Source organism: Vidua macroura, chromosome Z (assembly GCF_024509145.1).
Source record: "Vidua macroura isolate BioBank_ID:100142 chromosome Z, ASM2450914v1, whole genome shotgun sequence".
Taxonomy (NCBI): Eukaryota; Metazoa; Chordata; class Aves; order Passeriformes; family Viduidae; genus Vidua; species Vidua macroura.
This window is the reverse complement of record NC_071611.1, coordinates 76,120,399-76,147,636: the sequence shown is the minus strand read 5'-3', so window position 1 is coordinate 76,147,636 and position 27,238 is coordinate 76,120,399. Positions and strand designations below refer to the sequence as shown.

The 27,238-nt window shown below is 52.5% G+C and overlaps 1 protein-coding gene across 1 annotated transcript; it reads right to left on the bottom strand.

The window, feature by feature from the left end:
• Positions 1-5,625: 5,625 nt before the first annotated feature.
• On the bottom strand, positions 5,626-6,374 carry LOC128822385 (serine/threonine-protein kinase PAK 3-like). Its single transcript, XM_054004082.1, has 2 exons — positions 6,187-6,374; positions 5,626-5,856 (listed from the first exon to the last, which is right to left on the bottom strand). The coding sequence occupies exons 1-2, from the start codon at positions 6,328-6,330 to the stop codon at positions 5,626-5,628; spliced, it is 375 nt and encodes a 124-aa protein (XP_053860057.1). The 5' UTR covers positions 6,331-6,374.
• Between the last annotated feature and the right edge of the window lie 20,864 nt (positions 6,375-27,238).

Genomic DNA, 27,238 nt, shown 5'->3' with positions numbered 1-27,238 from the left:
CACGCGCGGCAGGGCCTCACTCCCGCCTCCGCTGCAGGTTCCCCGGACTGAGCTCTGCCACTCGGCAGCGTGGCCGCCCAGCCCGATGCCAGTGCCCTGTTCAGATGGGGATGCCCAGCCCGAGGTGCCTGGGGGGCCGTAGCGGGGAGGTCGGGGACCGTTCCCAGCCCTGGCCCGAACGCCAACAGCCACACCTCGCCTGCAGGGAAGGCCCTGCAGGAGCGATTCCGCTGGGTTACCTGCAGGGCCGCGGTGCCTTGGGCACCGTCTGCTTGGGGACGTGCCTGGCGGACAACGCCCCGGTGGGTGGTGGGGCTGGCAAGGGGCGGAGTAGGGGGAGGGCAGAGGAGAGGGAAGGCGGGGCTGGGCAGGGTGGGATCTGAGCTCAGCCCGCTGCTCCCATTGGCTCGCAGGTGGCCATCAAATGTGTGTCGCGGGATTGCATCCGTCATTAGGGCGAGCTGGTGAATGACTTGGGCCAGCGGCAGAAAACAGCACATGACAGGCGGGGTAAGCTGAGGCCCGGGAGAGTGGAAGCTGCCAGGACGCCTCAGGAGAGAGCTGGCGTGAGCTCAGTGGAGGGCTCAGAGCATCCTGGGCTGGGTGAGGGCTTCCAGACCCCTGGCATGGCATCAGCCCCACTGACGGCATTGTGGTCTTCTTGCAGCCCAATGGAATCCACGTGCCCGTGGAGATCGAGCTGCTGGACAAGGTGTCCACTGGGTTCCATGGTGTTGTTCAGCTCTTGGATTGGTGTCAGCTCCCTAACAACTTCGTGTTGGTGATGGAGCGCCCTGAGCAGTCTTAGAACCTCTTTGATTTCCTTCTGCCATGGGGGCTCCATGTTGGAGGAAGTGGTGCAGGGGCTGTTCCTCCAGGTGCTGAAGGCCATGCAATACTGCAGCAGCTGTGGGATCCTGCACCGGGACATCAAACCAGAGAACATCCTCCTCGACCTGGCCACCGGACAGGCAAAACTGATGGACTTTGCCTGTGGCACCGACCTCCAAGACACAGTCTGCCCACACTTTGCAGGTGAGCCCACCCAGGGCTGTGCTCCCAGTTGGAGCCGGCATCTCATGGCCCAACCTGGCTATGGCTCCGGGGATTCCCCCGTTTACTGCCAGTCAGGGGCACACCTATGAGCCACAGAGATCTGCCCGTACGAGGCAGAAGGAAAGATCAGAAGAACCATTCCACCTTCTCTCGCTGCTAAGCCAGTTCTTCTCTTCCTCATAAAGACAAAATGCAGTTTTTCTGCGCACCAATGGCAGCTTACCGCACCTGCAGAGCTGAGAGGCTTTTCCCCCTGCTGCTGTGCTACAGGCAGATTTAGCAGCATTACCTAACATGGATACCCACAGAGGGACCACAAGCAATTGACTTTGTGCCACTTGATCTCAAAGATCACCACTCTCAGCAGACACAGATGGAAGAGACTTGCGTGCTCCCTGTTTGCCCTGTAGACGCACACCTGGCCGACACAGCTTTCCCTGATGGAGAAAAACAACAAGGAACAGCTCCCTCACAGCCGTGCAGCCCAGAGATCTGCAGGGCGCCATCAGCAGCCGGCTTCATAAGTGACCAGTTCTGCTGGGATGGAAACCAACCACCAAATCCTCGCTGACTTCAGTGGCAGCAGCAGCAGCGCCTGCGTCTGATCCCTAGGTCTGGGGCTGGGCTGGACAAAGGACACACATGGCACACCGCCCCTGAAGGATGTGACTTTGGAAACAACCACCTGCCACTGTCTCCTGTTGTTCTGCGGCAGGGTCACAGCAGCCTGAGGCACTGGGCAGCCCTCAATGCCACCTGAGACTACAGATGACAGGCCCTGGCCTCCGAGACCAAACACAGGGGGGAAATCACTCTCCAGATGGAGCTTGCAGATTGAAAAGGCTGCTGTGAGCAGCCATATCAAAGGGCAGACAAATGAGGCCCTCCTGCTCTTTAGCTGTGCCATGCAGCTACACAGCCCTGGGTAGACACCGCAGAGCACAGGGACAACAGAAAGCACAGAAAGAGGAACAAACCCAGCCAAGCACAGAGACTTGTCATGATTGCTGAACCCCAGACAACCCCAAGCGTGCCATCACCCACCAGTCCTTTTCTGTTGACAAAGAGCAGGTCCAGCGGGTGCCTTGCCTTGCTGGCCAGGGTCCTGCCAGGCTGTTTCCTCTCTGCTCTCCTGTACTGCCAGCAGATGTGCGCACCTTCTTCGATCCACTTGCAGAGCCTTGTACCTATTAGCCATGGCCACGTGGGAGGCAGGAGCAGTCCACAGAGGAGACGTGCCGGCTACACCGAGCAGGAACCAAAAGCCTCTATGTGCCCGGCTGAAAGCCTGCATCTCCACAGGATGTTTTGGCTGCCCTGCTCTTCACTGGGTTTTGGCTGGAAATGCAATTGCCCTTTCTTCCTCATCCAGAAATCCATGGTTGGGGAAAAAGCTAGCCAATGGACAGCATTCCAAAGGCAGTGTAGGTTGGAGCTGATAAATGGAGGAGATTGTTGCCAAATCCAAAACACACCAGAATGCCCTTTAGAGGGACTTTCCATTTTTAAGAAAGAATGGCCAATTCAGAAGGGAACGTAGAGCCGTATTCCATGGCTGACAAGGAAGGCAATCGTCCAGCAGGCTTGGGGGTGTATAGGACTTTTATTGTGAGTCCAGCTCCAAGCTGCCTTTGGAGGAAGTAATCCTGAAGTGGTCCTGGTCATCTCTTCTGCTTCCTCGATTGCTTCACTGCAACTTTCCTTCCTTTTCATTTGAAAAGCCCTTAGAGTTGGGATTTAGATGGCAGGGGCCCATGTGATCTGGAGAAGGAATAATAGAAGTACAAACAGTCATAGAAACAATAGCAGTATGAAACCAGCCCTACAGCCAATCAATTTCTCTGAAGTATTTTATCTCCAAAGACTGGTGACAAGTCTGGAGTCTAAAGGGAATCCAGGAAGCCAACTGTTCTGATCAGTGTGGCCAGACTAGCACACACACCTTCTCTGAGTCATTGGCTAGGTCACAGCCATCTGCTGCTCCCAAAACAATCCCTGCTTTTGTCTTTACTGTAGAGGGAAGCTCAGGCAAAGCCCACCCACTGCCAGCTGCCCTCAAAGGCAAAGGGAATGCCCCAAGTGCTCCCTGCCTGCATCCAAGCACCACAGTGGCTTCTGTAGGGAGTCCAAAATGTCTCTCCCAACACCAAACGAGGAGGAACATGTGTTACAGCCCATGCTGAGGCACACACACTATAATACACTGCTCGACTGGACAAAGAATGCACAGGACGTACTCAGCAGCTTCAGGCACCTCCTCAGCAGCCTGACAGCCAGCCCTCTCCCACAGCTCCAGCCTGGCTCTTCAGGGGCTTCCCGTGGCACCTCCCTCCTTCTGAGGGGAAGCTCTGGGCTTCCCTTTCTCTTTGGGCCTGCAGCGCCATTCCTGCCTTCCTCAAACCTGCGCTCTGGTAGCCTCTCACCAGACCGCTCCCTGAAGACACAAAAACCTCTCCAGCACTGTTTACCAAGGGCCAGCTAAGAGACAATGCCACCCAGACAGACAGTGTCCAGAGAAACAGTGCCCATAAGGGGCCCAGAGGAGTCCAAAACAACACACAAACTCTCTTTTCACACTCTGTGCCTCTTGACTCTCTCTGGTTCTTATCTTTTCTCGCCCAGGCTGCATGATGGCAATTTACTGCTTCATCTCAAGCAGCCTGTTCTCTTGCTCCTTCTGTACCTCTGCCAGGAAATTCTCCCCTTGTGCCAGCAGCTGCTGTGCCTCCAGACGCTGCCCTTCCGACTCCTGGTGAGGGGAGGAAGACACTTCCACATGAAGTGCCAGCCAAACTCCCCAAATAATCAGTGGAAGGTTCATGCCTCACACCACCCCCCACCTGAAAAGTGCACGTCAGTAGTGACTTTGTGCCCTCCAGCAATGCTGTCCCAGGCAGAAATTCAAAAGCAGGATCAGCAGGTGCGAGGAAAAGGAGATGCCACCTTCCTTTCCTGCTCTGATGGCTGCCTGTTTCCTGGCCCCTCTCCCCTCAGGATTTCTACCTGTTCTCACAGGTTCAGTTCTCCAAGTGCTGAAGTGCTCCTTGTCATCTCCTTTGCTTCCTGCATGACTTGGCTGCAGGGATGACAGCGATCAGGCTGTCAGAAGAGGTTTAAGAGAGGCTCCGCTGACTGGAGAAATGGATGCTGCCCAAAGGGGAAAAGGAACAAACCAAATTAAAAGAGACAAAGGAAAAAGGAACCATTCTTTTCCAAACTGACTTCCTAACAGGGTCAAGCTGGATTCCTCTAGCCCCCAGAAATACACAAACATAGGTGGCCTGAGGTCACCATCAGCACATGAGCCTTCATGTCCAGGATGCTGCTAGCACAGGCAAACATGGCCCAGAACTGCACTAGTCCGTTCCTCAAGGTGTCATCACTTGCTGGCATTTTTGTCCTGACAGCACTGTGGGATTGCTGCTTGCTGTCCAAAGATTTTGTTCCTTTCAGGAAACTCAACACACTTATTCCAGCTCCTCTTTTCTACTGACATGGGCTATTTGAGTGCCCAAAGGAGATGTGGGGCATTGGGCAGTCCTCAAGAGACTCCCAAGGGCTCTGAAATTATTGACCGCACGTGTTGTTCTCAGGAGCGCTGGACACGCAGGTTTTCAGCAGCGAGCCAGGAGCAAGGACACAAGCAGCAGGGCACAGATGGGCTGAGCTCTGGCTTGCAGAAGAGCAGTGTCTGCCTTGGCATGCCCCCCGCTCCTGTGCTGGCTGCCATCTTCCTTCTCAGCAGGAACAGCCAAGGAAATGGCCTGGTCACCAGCCCCTTGTCTGCCACAAAACCTGGCAGCAAAGCCGCAGCAATTCTCATCTACTTGAGCAGGCCAGGCAGCACATGGGGCTGGCACAACTCCTGCTCAGCTGTCCCCGTCTGGCTGGCAGAAACCTCTAAGGCTGGGGCAGGAGGGACAAGCTGAGTGGCCTCGGATGCTCACAGTGAGCTCCCCCACAGCCCCTGCCTTCCCACGGACCAATCTAGAACCGCTTGGTTCTAGACTGCTTTTGTTGTGTTCTTCAAGCCCCCGTCCCTGGCATTGCAATACTTCAGTACCTTTGCTACCAGGTAAACATGAATACACCACCTGAGAACAAAAGAGGGTCACAGAAATGACCAGAAGCTGGGAGCTCTCCTCTGAGGAACGGCTGGGAGAGTTGTGCTTGTTTAGCCTGGAGAAGAGCAAGCCCCAAGGAGACCTTTCAATATTTGTAGGGCCTTCTAAGAAAGATGGGGACAAATCTTTTAGTAAGGCCAATTGTAAGAGGACAAGGGTGAATGGTTTTAAGCTACAAGACACTCAATTGGCTCTAAGGAAGAAAGTGTTTACGAGGAGAGTGCTGAAACACTGGCACAGGCTGCCCAGAGAGCTGGGAGGAGCCCCAGACCTGGCAACATTCAAGGTCAGCTTGAATAGGACCCTGAGCAACCTGATCCACTTGAAGATGTCTTTGCCAGTGACTGGGGTTTTGGACTAGATGACCTTCACTGGTCCCTTCTAATCTCAATCAGTCTTGGATCCTGCTTGGTTTTCATTGGAAAAGCACCCAGAGTGGATATTGCTATGTGGGGGGGGGCATCGGAAGCCCTGGAGTTTGGCCGAGGAACAAACCCTGACAGGGAACAGCTCTTTGGGCTGCAGCCGCTTTGCCTTGTACCTGCAGAAGTTCCTTGGCAGAGCCTCGCCTGTCCACATCCATCTGCAGGCAGCAGCCCAGAAATTCACACAAGCCAGAGGGCAGCCTGAGCTTGTGCAGGTCTGGTACGCCTTGCTTGCCTATCAGGTAGTTAGCCTGAAGCCAAAGGAAACATGAGACTCTACGTGATTCTTCCATATCCTTCAGTGCTCACCTAGACCCCATCTTTTAAGCTCCAGCCTGCAGTGGCAATTTCTTGCCTAGCAGATGCTTAGAGATGAGCCTTCCCTCCCAAAGGAAAAAAGGCTCCAGTGCAGCCCCAGCTCTTCCAAGCTGCAACAGGTCTTGCCTTGACAGCTGATGCCAGCCCCAAGGACGGTTTTACAAGTGGGCCTTGGTGGAAGCACTTTAAGCTGTGGGCATGGGATTTTGTCTAATGGACACACAGGAGAAGGACACCGCTCTCTGAGCGTATTTGCACCTTACCCTCTCACTGGTTTCCCGAATATAAGGAGCCTCTCCTTTGGCCATTTCTATTCCCACGATGCCAAGGGACCAGATGTCCACTTTGGGGCCGTATGGCTCTCTTCTCACCACCTCGGGTGCCATCCAGCAAGTGGTCCCGACCATCGACCTCCGTTTACTCTGCTCAGGGCTGAACGGAGCACAGAGGCCAAAATCAGCTGAAGAGAAAAACAAACACTGCTTCAAGTAGGGAACCAAGGAAAAGGCTTCCTCACTCTACGTCTCAGAATGCAGTGCTGAATCGAGCTGGAAAAGCAGCTGGGCTCTCATTCCTCAGGGCTGCAGCCAAGGACATGGGCAATTGTCCACTTAGCAACCCCTCCACCCCAGGATTCCCACCCTGGCTTTTCCTCAAGCACCGGAACGTTTACACTGTAACTCTCTCCCTTTGGAAGGAACACACACACAAACCAAAGTTACTCTTGCTACCTTCTTGCTCTCTAGACCACTCAGCCCCTTACAGCTGCGCCCTGGGCTCCCAGAGTGCTCCCTGCCCTCTCACCAGCACCACTGCTAGGCACCCGGCAGCCGCTCAAAAGCAGCCCCACACCGCCTCCCCGGAGCGCTGCGCCTGACCCAGAACACCCACCCAGCTTGACGGAGCCATCCCGGCCCAGAAGGATGTTGTCACTTTTGATGTCTCTGTGGATCACCTGGTTGGCATGAAGGAAAGCCAGGCCTTGCAGGCACTGGGAGAGAAAAAAGAAACAGGAGGCCAACAGTTAGCCTGATCTGATTTCATCACACCCAAAAGGACACTGCTCCTGAAGATTCACAGATCTCAAAGGAGCAGTGAGCGCTGGCAAGAGGAAGTGCTTGCTGCTGCAACACGAGGAGGAGAGCAGGGTCTTTCCAAGGCAAGGCATATTAGCGCTTGAGAGGGAAACATCAGTCCTTGCTCAAGACTGTCCCCTGCAAAGCCAGTCAGAGTGATCCCTGCTGCACTGGATGCGCTCTCGCTGTCTGGAGGACAAGCAATGGTTTGCCAAAAGAGAAAAAGTTCCTGCCTTGGGTACCAAGGGGATCACTGTCGGGTGGGAGGCTGGAGGACAAGGGTTATAGGGCTTCCTCGACAGCAGACTTGGAAGGAGCTCATTTGTCAGTTTTCAGTAGCAAGCAGCATGGTGGGTGCCGTGCCATCCTTTGAAGTTGGGACTGTGACAGATGAGTCTCTCTTTGGCTTTGCTGCTGGTTTAACTTGGACACCAGCACCTTTGCACTTACAGGCAAAGAAGGCAATGCAGAAAGGTTTTGGGCAAAGGCTTGGAGAGGCAAAGTGCAGAACAGAAAATACAAATGAAAACGAGACAGGGAGTTCAACAATGGTCTAGAAGAGTAAAGAACAGACTATAGTAAGGGCAGGGACACTGGCAGGCAGTTCACTCCCAATGCTCTTTCTTCTCCAAAGCATAAGAGCAACACAGAAAGAAAGCTCTGAACATGGAATCACTCGCTTTGCAGCGCTTTTGAGGGACGAGCCTGTCCAAGCCATCCCAAGCACAAGCAGGACCCCTTACCTCCCGACACACTGTTGCTATGTGTCCTACAGCCATCCTTTTCATGCTGACCACATCAGCTAAGGAGCCTCCATCCATATACTCCAACACCACCAGGACATCCTCACTGACAAGGTAGCTGCAAGATGAACGCAACAGAGTGGAGCTGAATGTGAGCAGCTGAATTGCCGGATGAAGGAAAGACTGCAGCTGAGTTTTGTTTCCAGGTCACTGGTAAATGAAGACGGAATCAAATGAAGACACACTCCACCCAGGCTATCCACTGCTTGCCATCTGTGCCGTCTGAATGAGGAAGACACATCCGTGGAAAAGGAGGCTGTGGGTATTCTCAGCTCAGTCAGAGAGAAAGAGAAAGGTTTTCTAATCAGGCAAGAGCCTGGGAAACATGCTGCTGGCTTAGTAAGAGAGCCAGGTTTCTGAGATCGATCTCCAAGCTATTTCTGCCAGGAAGCATTCATGGGGACAAAATGCAATCTCCTCCCATGCCTTGTGCAGGACTAGATTGATGTTGAAAGATCCATTTTCTGCCAGAATATTTACCTTTCTAGGTAGGTGACAATATTGGGGTTCTTATATTCCTTCATGACCAGGATTTCCTTCAACACATCCTCGCAGCCCTGGTGCTGGAGATTAACTTGCTTTACGGCCACCTACAATGACATTGAAAAGCCATCAGGAGCGGACATTACGAGAGCCTCTTTCTCCGTGCACTCACGGGCCTGGATGCCTTGTCACCTCGGTAGAAATGGACACTAAACCATCAACCACAAAGCGCTAACAGCACTCTCTGCACCTGCAGACTTCTCAAACAGACTTTGTTTATCACTACTATTATCATTCACACATCTTTTGCAAGCCAAAAGTAATTTTGCTCCTGTGAAGGTAAATTAAAACCACTGGAAATACGTTAGCATTTCTAGGGGCTTTCACCAGTCTTTTGGAGATGGCTGCCATTCTTGACTGGGTGCCAAAGGAAACACACACCTACATGACAGGGACCATGCTGTCCAAGAAAGAACTCCAAGGCGACTCAAAGTAAAGTTGCAATCCTAGCACATCCTAACTTCTTCAGTTTGGGCTTCGCGACTCTGAAGAACAATCTTGAACACGGTTTACACCGTGGAATTATTGTCATTTGTAATTCTTTAGTGGCTTTAAGAATGAATAACCCTTTATGTGGTACCCTATGGATGCACGCCAGGTCATAAGCAGGGCTTCGGGCTTTCGGACGCCTCCTCCACCTCCCTCCAAGTGCAGTTCCTGAGCGCAGCACTGCAGGTGGATAATGAACTACCAGAAAGATGCAGTTGTATTTGCCGAGAGCCAAAAACAAGAATCAAGGACTATGAACTTATTGTCCCAAAGAGCAGCAGGACTCTCCAAGACACCATGTCTTCAACACAGGATCAACACAAGGTTGTATTATTTAAGGCTCTTCATCAATTTCTTCTCATTGATCTGTACGCGCATGTGTGTGTGTGTGTGTGTGTGTGTGTGTGTGTGTGTGAACTAGGTTCCCTAGGACTGAAAGGCAAAACTCTGCTCCAAACAAGATCTCTCCTTCTTTAGGACTTGCATTATATTTTTAAACTGAACCACGTGATGGAAAACAATGGGAAATCCTATCTGTGTCTGAACCTGGGCTTAAGAGGAATTGGGCTGGAATGATGGCTCTTGCCATCTGCTAATCTATGCATGTTTATCCAGGAAGTCCAAGCCAGCGTGTCCTTCTCTGAAAGGCACCACCGCCATCCTTGCATTCATTCAGGTAGGGAGGGAGGACAAAGTCTGTCCCAAATGCATTTTGCAGCCTGCCTCTGGACAGGCTGCTTCTGTGGGACAGCCTTTGCAGCAAAGAGTCAGGCGGCCCAAAGCTTTGGCCACGGATCACATCACAAGGGAAAGCACTCAAGGGCTGCAAAATCTGAATGGGCTGTTGGCACTTACCGCTCGTCCTGTGGCAGCATTGAAGGCCTTATAAACGGTTCCAAACCCCCTGGAAACAGAACAGTGGCAAGAACAGAGAAGTTGGTCAGTGCTGAGAAGCAAAAGGCAGCCCAGGCAGGAGCTCTCTGCTGCCTGCAGTGTCTCAAAACCACCAGGCTTTGTCTACTCTCCAGCCAAAGGCACAGCAGCCCAGCAGCCCTCTGCCACGCAGAGTGTCCAAGGGAAAAGCTGGGTGCAACCAGAAGGAAAAGAGCTGCTACAAATCTCAAATGTACACACTAGACTGTGCATGCGGGTGTTTTCTTCACCTTTTCCTTCTGGCATCTGTGCCTGTGGCATGCCTTTCCAGGCAATGAAACATACAGTCCTGCTGGGCCTTCTCACCACTCTCTTTTCATCCTACCTGCCAAACTCAGGCAACACCACACAGCCTTCCTTATTTTCCTGACCACGGAATGTTGTTTTCAGCAAAATGCTACTAAGAAATGCTACTGACAGCTGCTATCTGACAGCTATCAGGTGGGACGTTGCTCTCTCAGGTTCTTCTTCCTTCATGAGTGTGGCCAAATTACTTTGAATCATACAAAACCATGTCTCCTGGGAAAATAGGCAAACTGGCGCCACATGTTTGAGGGACAGGAAGGCTTCCAGGTCCTGCTCCTTGAGGCAGGCAAGATGTCGTCAGCATCCAGTGATCTTTCATGATGCCTTGTACTGCCTCAGCACTGAGACAGGGACAGACTAAAGCCAGGGCCTGAAGATGCTTGCAGCTTGCCTGACTTCCCACGTGATATTGCAGCACCAAAAAATACCTGGCCCATGGTTCTGTAGAAGTAAGCGTGGCTGCACTCACCCACTGCCAATAGGTTTCCATCCAGTGTACTTCTTCTCTGGATCTCCCAAACTCACCACACGCCCTGAAAAACAAAATGCAAGAAGCACACTTCAAAACAGAGATCCTGACTTCCAGGAGATATGAAACTCAGTTCCACTCACATCAACAAGAACAACAACAGCAGCCCCAGCAAGACAGGTAGCTCTGCAGCACACCTGGCCTGTACAGAGCCTGATTCTCCACACTCCATTGAAGGGTTACCTTGAGAGGAAACTAAGCCCATGGAAAAAGCATCAGAGCAGACAGAGACCAGAAAAGGACAGGCACCAAGGCAGAAAGAATATTGCAAAGTGAATTCCGGGAGAGGAGGGCACCTTCTCTACCTCTCAGCAGTTTGCCTAAAGAATGCCTTGACATTTTTAGAGAGCAGCAGCTCATGCTATAACCAAGAACAGTGGCTCTAAGAATTAGGACCCTCTTCATTGATGAGCAGGCTAAGTTCTGAAGATGACTTTGCCCATTCCCCATGTAGTGAAGAACTACAAGTCCTTGTCTTCAGCCTGGCGTGCAGCAGTCACTGGCACTGGACTCAGCCCCTTGAACACCACCCACATGCCCCATCTTCCCAAATGGGCACAGCCCAGACGGGGAACAAGGACAGCGCCGCTCCTCAGGCGCTGCCGTGACACAGACACCTGCACAAATGAGATGCTGATCCTTTCATCAGTCCAGGCAAAGCTGCAGCAACGGGACGGCAGCTACAACCTCACAGCTAAGGAAGGCTCCAGCCTCTGCAGTCACACCAGCTGTCAGTGGCAGGGCAGGTATGACAAAAAGCTCGGCAAAGCCCACAAATGGCCACTGACAGCCACTGTGAAGAAGCCAGAGCCAGACTGAGCCCCGTTACAAGCTGCTGACCTCACTCAAGACAGAACATGATTGTCTTTGACTTCAGACCCTGGAGCAGTAGATCAATCCACCTTTTGTCCCAACAGCTGGTGGCAGACACTGAGTAAACCGGGCTCTGTTCTGTACCTGACCGCTTATTCTCTGACAGCACTGCACTGGCAGCTATTACCAGTGGCAAGAAGCAACTCAGTTGTACTGCAGGATCAGCAAGGCCTTGGTGTGCTTTCCTAGAGTACGATCTGTGCAGGGATTGAGGCCAATGCTTAGTATTCCAGGAGTATTTACCAGCGGGCAGTAGCAGTACAGCGTGCCTGGTACCAGAGGAACATGCAGCAGAGGCTTCCTTCTTTGATGCATCTTCCTAAGCATACAACTAAGATATCAAAGAGGGACTGTAAAAAGAGTATCCTGTTTTGCTTCTTTTGGGGCACTTTGAAAAGAACTCTTCCTCTCTGATTCCTCAAGATTCTTCTAAGAATATCATTTTTTAACTTTTAGGGCGTACTGAAAAGACCTCTTCCTCTCTTAATTGTGCTGTCACCTGATGTTCATTTCAAGGAGGTCAGGCTAACCAAAATGGAGGATTCTTATCAAAAACAACTGTAGAAGGAATAGGAGAAGTACTAGGAGTCATAAAAACAACACCAGCATTAAACAAGCCCCACAGCCAATCAAATTCACTGATGTATTCTGTCTCCAATGACTGCTGACAAGTCAGGAGTCTAAAGGGAATCTAGGAAGCCAACTGCTCTGATCCGTTTGGCCAGACTAGCACACACATGTTCACTCGGTCACTGCATAGGTTGCAGGCTACTGCGGCTCAGGACACAATCCCTGCTTTTGTCTTTATTGCACAGGGAAGCTCAGGCAAAGCACACCCACGCCCAGCTGCCCTCAAAGGCAAAAGGAACGCCCCAAATGCTCCCTGGCTGCCTCCGAGCACAACAATGGCTTCTGTAGGGAGTCCAAAAGGTCTGTCTGACACCAAAGCGAGGAAGAACATGTGCTACAGCTCATGCTGAGGCACACACTATAATGCGCTGCTCGATGGCACAAGAAATCCCCAGGACGTACTCAGCAGCCTCAGGAACTGCTTCTCTTTCTCCCGGCTTGAGAGGGCCGAACTGCTCACGCTCGGGTTTTTGGGCTGCGGAGAGGAGGCTTCTTCGGAGGATGCTGCTGCAGCGGCAGCTTTGATGGCAGATCCTGCGTCCATCTGAGACAAGAAATTTGTGTGTGTCAGAAAGGTGCCTGGCAGAGATGCCCCAGACAGAGCATTTCAAAGGCAAGCCCTTAGGAACAGCACTGGTGCTGTTAGGCTGCAAGCTGAGCTGCCAACTCTTCCACCTCCAGTCAAACCCAAACGAGCAGTCAGAGACCACAGCTTGTCGCAGTCAGCCGTAGTAGAGAGTGCAAAAGGGAAAGAACAACTTCACACTTCACCCCGTTCTGAGGACTGCATTCACCATGGACAGGGACAACTTGCTCAGAATCTGTGTGGGTCACCATGCTCGCCTGAGCAAACCCCTCAAAAAACAAAGTGAGCACTAAGAGGCCAGCAGAAATACATTCAGAGGATTGCTGGCCCACCGGCCAAAGCACTAGCCCTGCTGCCCAGGGCAGCAGCTGAGATTCAGCGGCCCAGTAAGTGTCCTTCTGACCAGCTGCCATGGAGACCACAGAGCATGGCGGTCAGAGACATTGCCCCCATCCACCTGCTGCTCTGCAGGGGAAAGGCAGCAAGGGCAGAGACCACTTGTTGCACCACTGCAGTGCCTCCTGCTCTTTCACTCACCTGCTTTTCTTCAGCTGGGCTGTACTGCAGCAGGACCTTATGCATCCTTTCCATTTCTTCTTTGTGCCTCTTCTCCATGGCCTTCATCTTCCCCTGAGCTTCCTGCAGCTCTGCCTGCAGCTTGATATTCTGTCAAGAGGAATCTTATTGGCATCTGCAATCTCGCTCAGGTTTCCTTTTGCACTCTCAAAAGCACTTGTGTTCAGCCACTTCCTTCTGCTTCTCTACCCAGCTCTAACCCTTCCATCCTAGCTCTTCTGCCTGCTGCTCAGCACTGGAGCCTGCCAGGCTCTGTGCTTCCAGTGCCTGATGAGGGGAAGACACACTTCCAGATGAAGTCCCAGCAATGCTCCCCAAAGAAAAAAATGGAAGCTTCATCCCTGCAACAACCCCCGTACCTGAAGAGTGCACACTAGTGACTTTGTGCTCTCCAGCACTCCTGCCCTAACAAGAAACCTAGGAGGAGGCCCAACACGTGCAAGGAAAGGAGAGGTCACCTTCCTTCCCTGCTCTGATGGCTGCCTGTTTCCTGGCCCCCCTCTCTTCAGGATTTCTGTCTGTTCTCAGAGACTCTGTTCTCAAATTCCCCCTGCCCTTTGATCAAGGAAAAGCTGCAGATGGACTGCAGGACGAGGACGAGGCCAGCACCTCGATGACCCAGTCACAAGACAGGCCACCAGCTGAAATACCAGCAACACGGGGCCTGTTGCAACTGCTTCAGGCTCAAAGGGAAGACTTCTGTCCACTGTGGAAGGACACAAAGCAAGGAAGCCAGTTGCTGGCACTGCACTTGGCAGCAAGGTCAGCAGCAGTCTGCTGCATGGCACGAGGCTGTGGGGAAGACGCTGCCCCTTCGCTGCCATGCTTTGGGTGGTGACCACCCAGCCTCCTGGGGAACTTGGCTTATGCCCGTGCTCAACCTGTGGCTGCATATACTGTCCCAGCATTGTCCTCTGGGTCTTCACAGGCCTTCAAGTAGGAGCCCTTGAAGTCCTCTGCTGCCCGGCCCAGCAACGTGTAGCCTACAGCAGATGCTTGCGACCATGTCACAGACTCAGGCTGCTCTTCTGCTAAGCCAGCCCTCCAAACTTGCCTGAAAACTTCAGGGATGCATTGTTTCTTACCAGTTCTTCCTTCGCTTCCTCAGCAGATTGCCAGAGTCTCAGAGCCTTGCTGCACTGCTCTTCTGCCCAGCGGAGCTGTTGAGCCATGTCTTCACATTGCTGCTTGCTGAGAGATCTTACAGCCAGCAGCTCACGACGAAGGCCCCTCACATCCTCTGCAAACATGACACACGGCAACAGTCAGAGACTACACAAGCAGAGGAATCTGCTGACCTTAAGCCCTTTCAGTTTCAGGCCAGGAGGAACCTGCCCTCAGCTCCTTCACTCCTCAGAAGCCCTGCAGACAGAGCTGGCTTCGCAGCAGCTGCACTAGGCAGGGCGATCCCCAGAAACAAAGCGCACCAGCCTCTCACCCAGTATCGCCTCCTTGGCCTGCGTGGCTGTGCGCACTTGGGCTTCCACACGGCTCCTGGCTATCTCCAGCTCTGATACGTGCTGCTGAGCCTCCAGCAGGCTGCCTTGCAGGCTCTCCTTCTCTGACCTACAAGTTGTGAAGATGAAGAGCAATTGTTCCTGGCACACAGGGGCAGTTTCCCCAGTATGATGTGCCTTAAGAACCCTACACCTTAGTATGGAAAACAGCTTGCATGGAAACTCAGGTACAGCAGGACAATTTTACCACTTCAAATAGCAAAGCAAGCCCCTCCAGGTGACTGGGCAGCCTTTCCTCATGATCTAGCCCAGCACAGAAAGCCCAGCTGAGTTTGAGCTCAGCGGACAAAGCTCAGATTGCCGTTGCCTGACTTATCACACACAGGTGGCTGTGCCCACAAAGTCTCTGCCAACGAGCAAAAGCCCAGCCTCTGCTCACAGCCCTCAGCTCATCAGCACTTCCAAGTCCCTCTGCAGGGGGACAGAACAGTGTTCTCCTGGCTGACCCGTCAATGTTTCATGCTATCCACGGTGTACGTATAGGTACTTTGTTTGCCAGACACTCTCTAAGTAAAAGGGACTGAAGGAATTCACCAAACGATATTATTGGAGTGAAACCTCCAGCTTCTAGCAACATGAGTAGGAAACCAGAACCAGGTTTTTATCTGAACAAGAACTGTATAGGAAAGGGAGAGATGGACAGGTATCCTGCCATTTAAATCACTGGAAGTTTGTGAACAAGAACACTTGCTACCTTTATTTATGGCTAATTAAGCCAGTAGTGCCCAAATGACTTGGCACTCTTTAAAAAGGAAGAGGGACCAGCCAAAGGGACCTTGACAGAGGTTACAGAGGTGGGTGGACAAGTGGGCTCAGTGCTCAGCAAGAATCCCTAGAGACTGTTGAGAAGTCACAAGACCTTTCCCTGCTGCTGCTGCTGCTGCTAATAAGCTACTCTAGGTCCTGCATCATACTCCACAAGAGTGAGCTCTGAAGAGTCTCAAGATTTTTTTTCCTTCCATCTTCAGCTGAAGCATCAGCACCCTACTCACAACATTCCCATGTAAGAGCCTTGAATTCTGAAAATCCCATGTCAAACTACTTGGCAAAGAAAAAATAATGTTTAGATGCACCGAAGGAGAAAGCAAAACCAGAGGGAAACTTCTGGTTTCAGGAAACATCTGCATGGTTTCCTTGGTACTCAATTCAGTGCCAAGTTGGTTTGCTTTGCACTTTTCACAGGAATGTGCAAGAGGTCCCAAGCAGGCACCCAGAAGAGCTTGGAGAGCTTGAGTTGGCAGAAAAATAACATTCAGATCACAGTATCCTTTACTTTTTTCTCATGTCTCTTTGCCTCCCTGTCTGAGAAACATCAGGAGAGCACACAGGAGGCAGTAAATCCTGACATAATGCTCACCACCTTTGTAATTCCAGACCTTCAATCATGTCCCCTCCCTGCCTTTACCTGGCCTCTGCCAGCTGCTCTGAAACGCCTCGTAGGTCCCGCTCCGTGGCTGCCAGTCGGGCTTCCAGGGCAGCGTTCTCTTGCGCCAGCACCGCCTTCTCTCTGCACACCTGGGACAGTGCGTGCCCTTGGCGAGAGAAGTCCTGGAGCAGCTTCTCCAGACCCCTGTGGGCTGGCCGCTGCGGGCGGCAAACCTGCAAGTGGGGGGGCACCATTTTCCAAGAGGAACAACAACAACAACAACACAGTCTCGCTCTTAGCTTGCTGCCAGAAGCAGCATTCAGGGGGGCCTGGCTAGGACCAATCCCTCTCCCACAGGTGCTGCCTAGGATTAAGGTGAGCGTACCTTTGGTGCTGCCAGAGGAACTGCTTCCTTCAGCAGATCCCTCTGAGGCTGTGATTCCTCCGCTGTCTGTGCCGCCACTTCAAACGCCCTCTCTAGTGAGGAATGGTGCTTTCTCTCAAATGCAGACAACTGCTTCCATCTACAACAAGGGGACGGACAAACAAGCCTTTAATTGCAACACAGTCTCCTTGCAAAACCAGCACTACGTACCATACCCCACATAAGGCAGTCTCGGGGCCTTCCAACAGCCCTCTACTTCCACCTCAAGAGAATGTTGCAATTCCCTCTCTAGACCAGCATCTCTCTTTGTCATTCGTGCAGGTGAAAGAGTTGTCACTGAGGAAGTCAAACAAGCTTCCAGAAGCCACAGAACATTTGCAGAAAGCTCTGGTACTCTCAGTGTAACAGCTTCCTGCCTGCTAGGTCTAACGCTCCTTTCCCATACAGTGGATACCGAACTTGCAAAAGCTTTTCTTTGGCTAAGACCCTCTTGGTAAGTCCAAATGAGTAGTCCCACAATTACTCTTGCTTTCACTAGTGAAACAAGGAAAGAGCCTGCAAGTTGCAGCTTGGGGAGGTGGTGGGTACGATTTTCCAATTCAATAATCACAGGATCCCAAGATGGTTTAGGCTGGCAGAGACCCCAGGAAGCCTCTAGCCTAGTCTTCAGCTCCAAGCAATTGGGGTCAGCATCTGGACAGGCTGCTCAAGGCTCTATGCACCTGGGGCCTCCAAATTTCAAGGGGTGGAATCTGTACATGCTCTCTGAGGCACTTGTTCTGCTGCATGATTGTCTTTCCAGGTCAATGCTTTGCTTTCCTTAAGCTCAGCCTGAACCTCCCTTGTTTTAACTCTCGTCTAGTTCAGAATGCTTTTAGTCAAGGTTCAAGAAGTGAGTCCCAGGAGGCAGCTATGCTCTAGGTCAGTCGGCATCCAGACCTGCCCTGGGCTGCCTTCTCCTGGCTGTGCTGAGCAAGTCAAACTATGAGAAAGCCAAATTTGTTCTTCGACCCTGGGCCTCCAAAGGCCCAGCAACGCTCACCCCTGCTCAGAGAAAGCGAGAAAGCTTAACACATACCTGAACTCCTGAGCGCCGCGCACTCTATCCGTGCTCTCCTGCCGCTCCGCCTTTCCTGCCTGGACCGAGGAGTCCTGACTGGCGAGGACCTCTCCTTGAGGGACCTGCAAGGAATGGGCAGGGAAAAACCACAAAGCAGCAATAAGGAGCAGGGAAGTTGGCTCCTGAGAGCTGGCAGAAGCAGCAAGCAGAGACACAGCTCATGTGAAGGCAAAATCTGTTGTGTGTGGGGCTGTTGAGGTGGTGTTTAGGTGGTGTTTATGTCCCAACTAACCCTTGAGTTGCTCTGGAAGTGTCTGAGTAGAAGCAGGGAATACTTCCCTGCTCAGCTCTGGTCAGCTGGCTTCCCCTCAGGATTTCAGGCCTTGGAGAGCAGCCAATAGGAACTGCATTCCAGCCCTTCACAGACAGACCTTGTCTCTGCCATGCAGAGCAGCTCAGGATTCTTCTCAACAAACTTGGCTCATGTCACAGTTAAGGGTGTAGTCGAAGCAGTGACTGTAGCTACCTAGACAGGGCATGGAGAGGGGTAGGTCCCTGCAGGCAACAGTGGCTCCTCCGTAGCCCACAAGGCGGTGAACTGCGCCTTGGGACCTCTCCCTCTGCTGACAACAGGGAGCCTGCACAGGCTCTGTGCACAAAGGGGCTGACTTTTGCACCAGTAGCACTAAGGGACATCATGCTACCGCTTATCTCACAGCAAGGGAAGTTCCCAGTCCCTGTGAGAATGCCAGGAAAATGGTGCCTGCATGGGAAAGTTCAGATCCCATTTCCCACGGGTCAGTGGCTGGGCTGAAGAGCTAGGTCATGGCAGGACTCCAGCCCACAGCATCTTCAGCCACAAAGGGCAAGTGCTGCCTGCTCACAACCTTGCAGCTCTGCACTGCACCAAAGCTTTGCACTGACCCAACCAAAGCTGCCACTCCTTGGTGCAGGATGCTCAGGCCCTGCACTGACGACACGTGGAGGTTTGTTGTCCTTTGACAGGACACCTCCCCTTTAGCCTCCAGAGGAAGAGAGAGAGCCAGAGGAGGTGCTCTGCAGACAGGCAGCAGCGTGAGGGACAGGGAGTAACCTGTCATTTAGAACCTTATTTCTCCTGAGCTCTATCCTCAGCTCTCTTCAGCAGAAGTCATGAATTTGGAGACAAGTGGGATGCTCAGTCATTCAAACTCAATTCAAGTGCACTAATGAGACTAATGTTTGGACGGGATTGCATATGCTTCTGAAGGAGATGTTTCAGCCTGCCTACAATCAGCATGCAGCCTCCTGTCTGCAAAGCTTGACTTTCATTAATTATAACCTCTTCAGTGGAAAAGGAGGAAACGGATGGAATCCTTTTGGTAGTGTTCATGCACACATCGACTTAGTGGACTTTCTTTCGGCCTGCCAGGCTGGCACTCTACTGCAACAGGCCAAGGCCACAGCTTTCTCCACAATCCTCAGACACCAGGAATGTCAAGGGTGCCCGTCCCACTCACCAAAACGTGCCCTTGATTCCTTCCACGTCTGAGGCGACCTGCCGGGGACAAGGGAAAATGAACCAGGTGCTGTTAGAAATCTGTTTGTGCTGAGGAATCCCACAGAACAAGTCCACCCAAGCAGAGAGCATTTTCCTTTCACAACCAATCCCTCCAGGAGCAACACTTCTTTAGCACAGCAAGCGAGACTGCAGGCCAATACCCTAGGCTGTGTCTACCTTTTGCTCGGCTTTGCCACTAAGGACCGAGAAACTTGGCTGAGAAGATGCAAATTGTTCCTTAGCAGTCAGTGCCTACATTGAAGCTCATTGTGCAGCCTGCAGCTAAAGCAGCTTTTTTCTCCTCTCTTTTCTGGATTTGCTCTTTCTTTTTGTAAATTGCATGCAGCATGTCCCACACGCTTGCTGTAAACAATTCCCCACAAAAGCTCCCACCAAGCCCCTCTTAGCGCTTGCACTTCTGTTGGGACACAGCACAGGCCCAGCTCCGGGGTTCAGGAGCACACACAAACTGCTCGGCACTTTGCCCTTCAGCGCAAAGCCAGTCGCTCTGGTAGCACACACAGGGGGTCCACTTAGACAGGCACATCCTTGAAGGATGGTATGCAGAAAAAAAATGCTTTTCCTCAGCTCTGGAGAGAACCAAACAGTTTCTAGAAGGACACCTGCAAAGCTCCCGCAGTCTGCATTTGGGAGGTTCCCACACCCTGCTGGGCAAGAGACACCCCCTTTTTAGGTGAAGCTGTTGACAGGAGCTTTACCAAACACACGGCATCTTTATGCCATTTTTGTTTCAACGTGCTGCCCCAAGGAAAAACTTCTATTTACCAGTCAAATGATGAAAAGCTTTCCGAGAAGCCGCCAATGAAAGGGCGCTGCTGACTGCTCTACGGACTCGCTCCATCGTTTGAGCAGTGCTGCTCGAGTCCGTAGGCCAGGAAAAAAAATAGAAAAACCCCCCTCTTGCACAAGTCCCCAGACTGTGCAAGGAAAAAGGGGAGCAACAGGACACTTGCACGACTCTACGGACTGTGCAAGAAAATACAGAAGCAAAAGGACACCCGCTGTAATCTGAGAACAGCACAGTCGAGGTGATCCTCCTGCCACGAGCGTGCCAAGGGCTGCTCTGGACGCTGAGGCCTTGCGGGCACCAGGAAACCTCCTGCTGACAGCGCTGTGACGTGGCAGCCCTCTGCTGACATCACAATAGCAGCTGCTCTGGGTCGGTCTGTGAATTCATGCATGGCAACCCAACCTTCTCAGCAGCTAAGACAGAAGAAAAGCCCGGAAAGTTCTCCTCTGCCCCAAAGCAGCACAAAACCCCCTTGCAGTCCAAAACCCACAGCTCAAAGGAACCAAGAGTAACACAAAACAGGCACCAAGCCCATACACCCACCCTGTACACCAAGCTGAACACTGAGAGACAACCAGGATGTGAGGAAACCAAAGGCCCCGTGCCCTTTTGGCCAGCAGTGCTTCTGACTAAAGCCAGTTTTAAATTTGCTTTTAAATTCTGTGGGTGAAATCGTGCTTTGCTAATATCCCAGAGAGTTCCCTACATTGGAATGCCTGCCATTCCTGCCCATTTACTGCATGGCTGACATCAACCAGCAAATTGTAGGGCTCGCTGAAGGAAGAATGACACCTAAGTGGGGAGAAAAAGCCAAGTAACCAACCTGCTGCACACACAGCACACTGCTGCTGCACAATCACAGCACCTCAAAGAAGCCTTTGGGGCCTGTGACTCACTTCTGGCAGCTTTCTTGGGCACACATCTGGGAGTCACAGAGATCTGACTCTAATGGACGCACAGAAAGAAGGAACAGGAAATCAAATCCCAATGCGGGACACCGGAGAAGCTCTTGGGGGGAGGAAACCAATGTGGCAAAATGGGCAAGTCCCACCGAAAAAGGAGGAGACCCTGAGGCAGAGACCAAATAGCTCAGCTGGTGGGCACACCTTAGGAAGGCAGGCTCAGGAAAACAGAGCAACCACAAGCCTTCCAAAGTTCAGAAGCTTCCTTCCAGGCTGCATATTGTCCTGATGCAAATTCCCTCTGTGTGTCAGACTGGAAGTCAGGACAATGCTCAAGAAATGACTGATTAGATGACGAATGCCTTTGCATCTACAGACACCACATTTGCACCGTCCTAGTGTCCTAATCCCAAAGCTTTAAAATGTTGGTGGGTGACCCTCATTTCCTCAGGGCTAGAGATCAGGGAGTAGTTTCAAGCATGCACTGCTTACAAAACAGTCCACAGAGCTATGCATACCGTTTTCTGCCCCCCAGTCACAAAACACTGCTGTTTCCTCAAATGAAAGCAACAGAAAGCTCTGGCAGCCTGCCCCCACCCCAAGAGTTTCCAGCCAATTTTTTCCTCTACTTTCTACGTCCTACGTCTTAGCAAAAGTGCTTTCTGCCAGCACAGTGAACTGGAGACAGACCATTTGTTCATGTGCAACAGCACGGGTTGGTGCTCCAGCCTGAGAGCTGGAACACAGGAGCTTGGGCAACTGAGCTTTGAGATGCAACAGAGCCAGAGAACGAAGCTGGGGTGACTGCTTGGGGAGGAAAGTGGCCCAGCAATGGTACTGCACACAAGCTGTGGAGGAGGCACTCACTATCAGCATGACAGCCCTCATAATAGCACACAAACCCCCATAGTTTTACACATGTATGTCTATACTGCTGCCTTTATAACCTTTTGGAAGCAGTCAGAGCTAGCAGGATTCACCCAGCATCAGGAGCCAATGCAGCCTGGGAACCTGCTGATTTATGGAGGCTTCTGGCTTCCCAGGTGAAGCCAAGGCAAGCCCTGCTGCTGCTGCTGCTGCTGCTGCTCTGCCAGAGAGCTCCGGCTGGGCAGGGATGGCACCACTGTGCCGCGGGCTGTTTCTCCTTCCAGAGCTGGGCGCTGCTTTTGAGCCAGTAGTGGCAGCTGGTGGGAGAACAAATGGGCCTTTTCCTGCGTCAGCACTTATGGACGCACTAGGCCCACCTTCAGGGGAGACTTTCGGCCCCCTCAAAGGAAAGCAGAGGGAGACAGTTGGAAAAGGCTTCCTTTCAAGCCGCGCTCGCTCTTGGAAAAGGGAGCCGAGCGCCAGGACGAGCAGCAGGGCCCGATCCCGCCCCCGTGCCTGCAGTGAGGGGCGGCTGCCGCTGGGGGGCGCCATGGGAAGGGAGCGCCCCTGCGCGGGCCGGGCGGGGCGGGGCAGCCGCCAGGGGGCGCCTGGGGCGGGGCGGGGCCCCTCTGTGAGGGGGGAGAGCCTCGGGCAGCTGCGAAGCAGCGCGGAGCCACAAACGGGACTGACCGTCCGCAAGGACAGCGCCAGGGCAATGGACAGCGCCCGGGCACAGCACAGCTTAAGCGCAGGCTGACCGGGAAGGCAATCTTCCCATGCACTGCAGGATTTAGGCGTTTGATTCCACAGCCCTGCCACGAGCTGGCTGGGCACAAAGCCGCCCCGAGCACCGGTGCCTCCTCTCCAGGCTTGCCAAGGTACGAAGTGTTCTTGTACACAAACTTCCAATGATTTAAATGGCAGGATACCTGTCCATCTCTCCTTTTCCTACACAGTTCTTGTTCAGATAAAAACCTGGTTCTGGTTTCGTACTCATGTTGCTAGAAGCTGGAGGTTTCACTCCAATAATATCGTTTGGTGAATTCCTTCAGTCCCTTTTACTTAGAGAGTGTCTGGCAAACAAAGTACCTATACGTACACCGTGGATAGCATGAAACATTGACGGGTCGGCCAGGAGAACACTGTTCTGTCCCCCTGCAGAGGGACTTGGAAGTGCTGATGAGCTGAGGGCTGTGAGCAGAGGCTGGGCTTTTGCTCGTTGGCAGAGACTTTGTGGGCACAGCCACCCGTGTGTGATAAGTCAGGCAACGGCAATCTGAGCTTTGTCCGCTGAGCTCAAACTCAGCTGGGCTTTCTGTGCTGGGCTAGATCATGAGGAAAGGCTGCCCAGTCACCTGGAGGGGCTTGCTTTGCTATTTGAAGTGGTAAAATTGTCCTGCTGTACCTGAGTTTCCATGCAAGCTGTTTTCCATACTAAGGTGTAGGGTTCTTAAGGCACATCATACTGGAGAAACTGCCCCTGTGTGCCAGGAACAATTGCTCTTCGTCTTCACAACTTGTAGGTCAGAGAAGGAGAGCCTGCAAAGCAGCCTGCTGGAGGCTCAGCAGCACGTATCAGAGCTGGAGATAGCCAGGAGCCGTGTGGAAGCCCAAGTGCGCACAGCCACGCAGGCCAAGGAGGCGATACTGGGTGAGAGGCTGGTGCGCTTTGTTTCTGGGGATCGCCCTGCCTAGTGCAGCTGCTGCGAAGCCAGCTCTGTCTGCAGGGCTTCTGAGGAGTGAAGGAGCTGAGGGCAGGTTCCTCCTGGCCTGAAAGTGAAAGGGCTTAAGGTCAGCAGATTCCTCTGCTTGTGTAGTCTCTGACTGTTGCCGTGTGTCATGTTTGCAGAGGATGTGAGGGGCCTTCGTCGTGAGCTGCTGGCTGTAAGATCTCTCAGCAAGCAGCAATGTGAAGACATGGCTCAACAGCTCCGCTGGGCAGAAGAGCAGTGCAGCAAGGCTCTGAGACTCTGGCAATCTGCTGAGGAAGCGAAGGAAGAACTGGTAAGAAACAATACATCCCTGAAGTTTTCAGGCAAGTTTGGAGGGCTGTCTTAGCAGAAGAGCAGCCTGAGTCAGTGACATGGTCGCAAGCACCTGCTGTAGGCTACACGTTGCTGGGCCGGGCAGCAGAGGGCTTCAAGGGCTCCTACTTGAAGGCCTGTGAAGACCCAGAGGACAATGCTGGGACAGTATATGCAGCCACAGGTTGAGCACGGGCATAAGCCAAGTTCCCCAGGAGGCTGGGTGGTCGCCACCCAAAGCATGGCAGCGAAGGGGCAGCGTCTTCCCCACAGCCTCGTGCCATGCAGCAGACTGCTGCTGACCTTGCTGCCAAGTGCAGTGCCAGCAACTGGCTTCCTTGCTTTCTGTCCTTCCACAGTGGACAGAAGTCTTCCCTTTGAGCCTGAAGCAGTTGCAACAGGCCCCGTGTTGTTGGTATTTCAGCTGGTGGCCTGTCTTGTGACTGGGTCATCGAGGTGCTGGCCTCGTCCTCGTCCTGCAGTCCATCTGCAGCTTTTCCTTGATCAAAGGGCAGGGGGAATTTGAGACCAGAGTCTCTGAGAACAGACAGAAATCCTGAAGAGAGGGGGGCCAGGAAACAGGCAGCCATCAGAGCAGGGAAGGAAGGTGTCCTCTCCTTTCCTTACACGTGTTGGGCCTCCTCCTACGTTGATTGTTAGGGCAGGAGTGCTGGAGGGCACAAAGTCACTAGTGTGCACTCTTCAGGTACGGGGGTTGTTGGAGGGATGAAGCTTCCATTTTTTTCTTTGGGGAGCATTGCTGGGACTTCATCTGGAAGTGTGTCTTCCCCTCATCAGGCACTGGAAGCACAGAGCCTGGCAGGCTCCAGTGCTGAGCAGCAGGCAGAAGAGCTAGGATGGAAGGGTTAGAGCTGGGTAGAGAAGCAGAAGGAAGTGGCTGAACACAAGTGCTTTTGAGAGTGCAAAAGAGGAAACCTGAGCGAGATTGCAGATGCCAGTAAGATTCCTCTTGACAGAATATCAAGCTGCAGGCAGAGCTGCAGGAAGCTCAGGGGAAGATGAAGGCCATGGAGAAGAGGCACAAAGAAGAAATGGAAAGGATGCATAAGGTCCTGCTGCAGTACAGCCCAGCTGAAGAAAAGCAGGTGAGTGAAAGAGCAGGAGGCACTGCAGTGGTGCAACAAGTGGTCTCTGCCCTTGCTGCCTTTCCCCTGCAGAGCAGCAGGTGGATGGGGGCAATGTCTCTGACCGCCATGCTCTGTGGTCTCCATGGCAGCTGGTCAGAAGGACACTTACTGGGCCTCTGAATCTCAGCTGCTGCCCTGGGCAGCAGGGCTAGTGCTTTGGCCGGTGGGCCAGCAATCCTCTGAATGTATTTCTGCTGGCCTCTTAGTGCTCGCTTTGTTTTTTGAGGGGTTTGCTCAGGTGAGCATGGTGACCCACACAGATTCTGAGCAAGTTGTCCCTGTCCATGGTGAATGCAGTCCTCAGAACGGGGTGAAGTGTGAAGTTGTTCTTTCCCTTTTGCACTCTCTACTACGGCTGACTGTGACAAGCTGTGGTCTCTGACTGCTCGTTTGGGTTTGACTGGAGGTGGAAGAGTTGGCAGCTCAGCTTGCAGCCTAACAGCACCAGTGCTGTTCCTAAGGGCTTGCCTTTGAAATGCTCTGTCTGGGGCATCTCTGCCAGGCACCTTTCTGACACACACAAATTTCTTGTCCCAGATGGACGCAGGATCTGCCATCAAAGCTGCCGCTGCAGCAGCATCCTCCGAAGAAGCCTCCTCTCCGCAGCCCGAAAACCCGAGCGTGAGCAGTTCGGCCCTCTCAAGCCGGGAGAAAGAGAAGCAGTTCCTGAAGCTGCTGAGTACGTCCTGGGGATTTCTTGTGCCATCGAGCAGCGCATTATAGTGTGTGCCTCAGCATGAGCTGTAGCACATGTTCTTCCTCGCTTTGGTGTCAGACAGACCTTTTGGACTCCCTACAGAAGCCATTGTTGTGCTCGGAGGCAGCCAGGGAGCATTTGGGGCGTTCCTTTTGCCTTTGAGGGCAGCTGGGCGTGGGTGGGCTTTGCCTGAGCTTCCCTGTGCAATAAAGACAAAAGCAGGGATTGTGTCCTGAGCCGCAGTAGCCTGCAACCTATGCAGTGACCGAGTGAACATGTGTGTGCTAGTCTGGCCAAACTGATCAGAGCAGTTGGCTTCCTAGATTCCCTTTAGACTCCTGACTTGTCAGCAGTCATTGGAGACAGAATACATCAGTGAATTTGATTGGCTGTGGGGCTTGTTTAGTGCTGGTGTTGTTTTTATGACTCTTAGTACGTCTCCTATTCCTTCCACAGTTGGTTTTGATAAGAATCCTCCATTTTGGTTAGCCTGACCTCCTTGAAATGAACATCAGGTGACAGCACAATTAAGAGAGGAAGAGGTCTTTTCAGTACGCCCTAAAAGTTAAAAAATGATATTCTTAGAAGAATCTTGAGGAATCAGAGAGGAAGAGTTCTTTTCAAAGTGCCCCCAAAGAAGCAAAACAGGATACTCTTTTTACAGTCCCTCTTTGATATCTTAGTTGTATGCTTAGGAAGATGCATCAAAGAAGGAAGCCTCTGCTGCATGTTCCTCTGGTACCAGGCACGTTGTACCACTACTGCCCGCTGGTAAATACTCCTGGAATACTAAGCATTGGCCTCAATCCCTGCACAGATCGTACTCTAGGAAAGCACACCAAGGCCTTGCTGATTCTGCAGTACAACTGAGTTGCTTCTTGCCACTGGTAATAGCTGCCAGTGCAGTGCTGTCAGAGAATAAGCGGTCAGGTACAGAACAGAGCCCGGTTTACTCAGCGTCTGCCACCAGCTGTTGGGACAAAAGGTGGATTGATCTACTGCTCCGTGGGTCTGAAGTCAAAGACAATCATGTCCTGTCTTGAGTGAGGTCAGCAGCTTGTAACGGGGCTCAGTCTGGCTCTGGCTTCTTCACAGTGGCTGTCAGTGACCATTTGTGGGCTTTGCCGAGCTTTTTGTCATACCTGCCCTGCCACTGACAGCTGGTGTGACTGCAGAGGCTGGAGCCTTCCTTAGCTGTGAGGTTGCAGCTGCCGTCCCGTTGCTGCAGCTTTGCCTGGACTGATGAAAGGATCAGCATCTCATTTGTGCAGGTGTCTGTGTCACGGCAGCGCCTGAGGAGCGGCGCTGTCCTTGTTCCCCGTCTGGGCTGTGCCCATTTGGGAAGATGGGGCACGTGGATGGTGTTCAAGGGGCTGAGTCCAGTGCCAGTGACTGCTGCACGCCAGGCTGAAGACAAGGACTTGTAGTTCTTCACTACATGGGGAATGGGCAAAGTCATCTTCAGAACTTAGCCTGCTCATCAATGAAGAGGGTCCTAATTCTTAGAGCCATTGTTCTTGGTTATAGCATGAGCTGCTGCTCTCTAAAAATGTCAAGGCATTCTTTAGGCAAACTGCTGAGAGGTAGAGAAGGTGCCCTCCTCTCCCGGAATTCACTTTGCAATATTCTTTCTGCCTTGGTGCCTGTCCTTTTC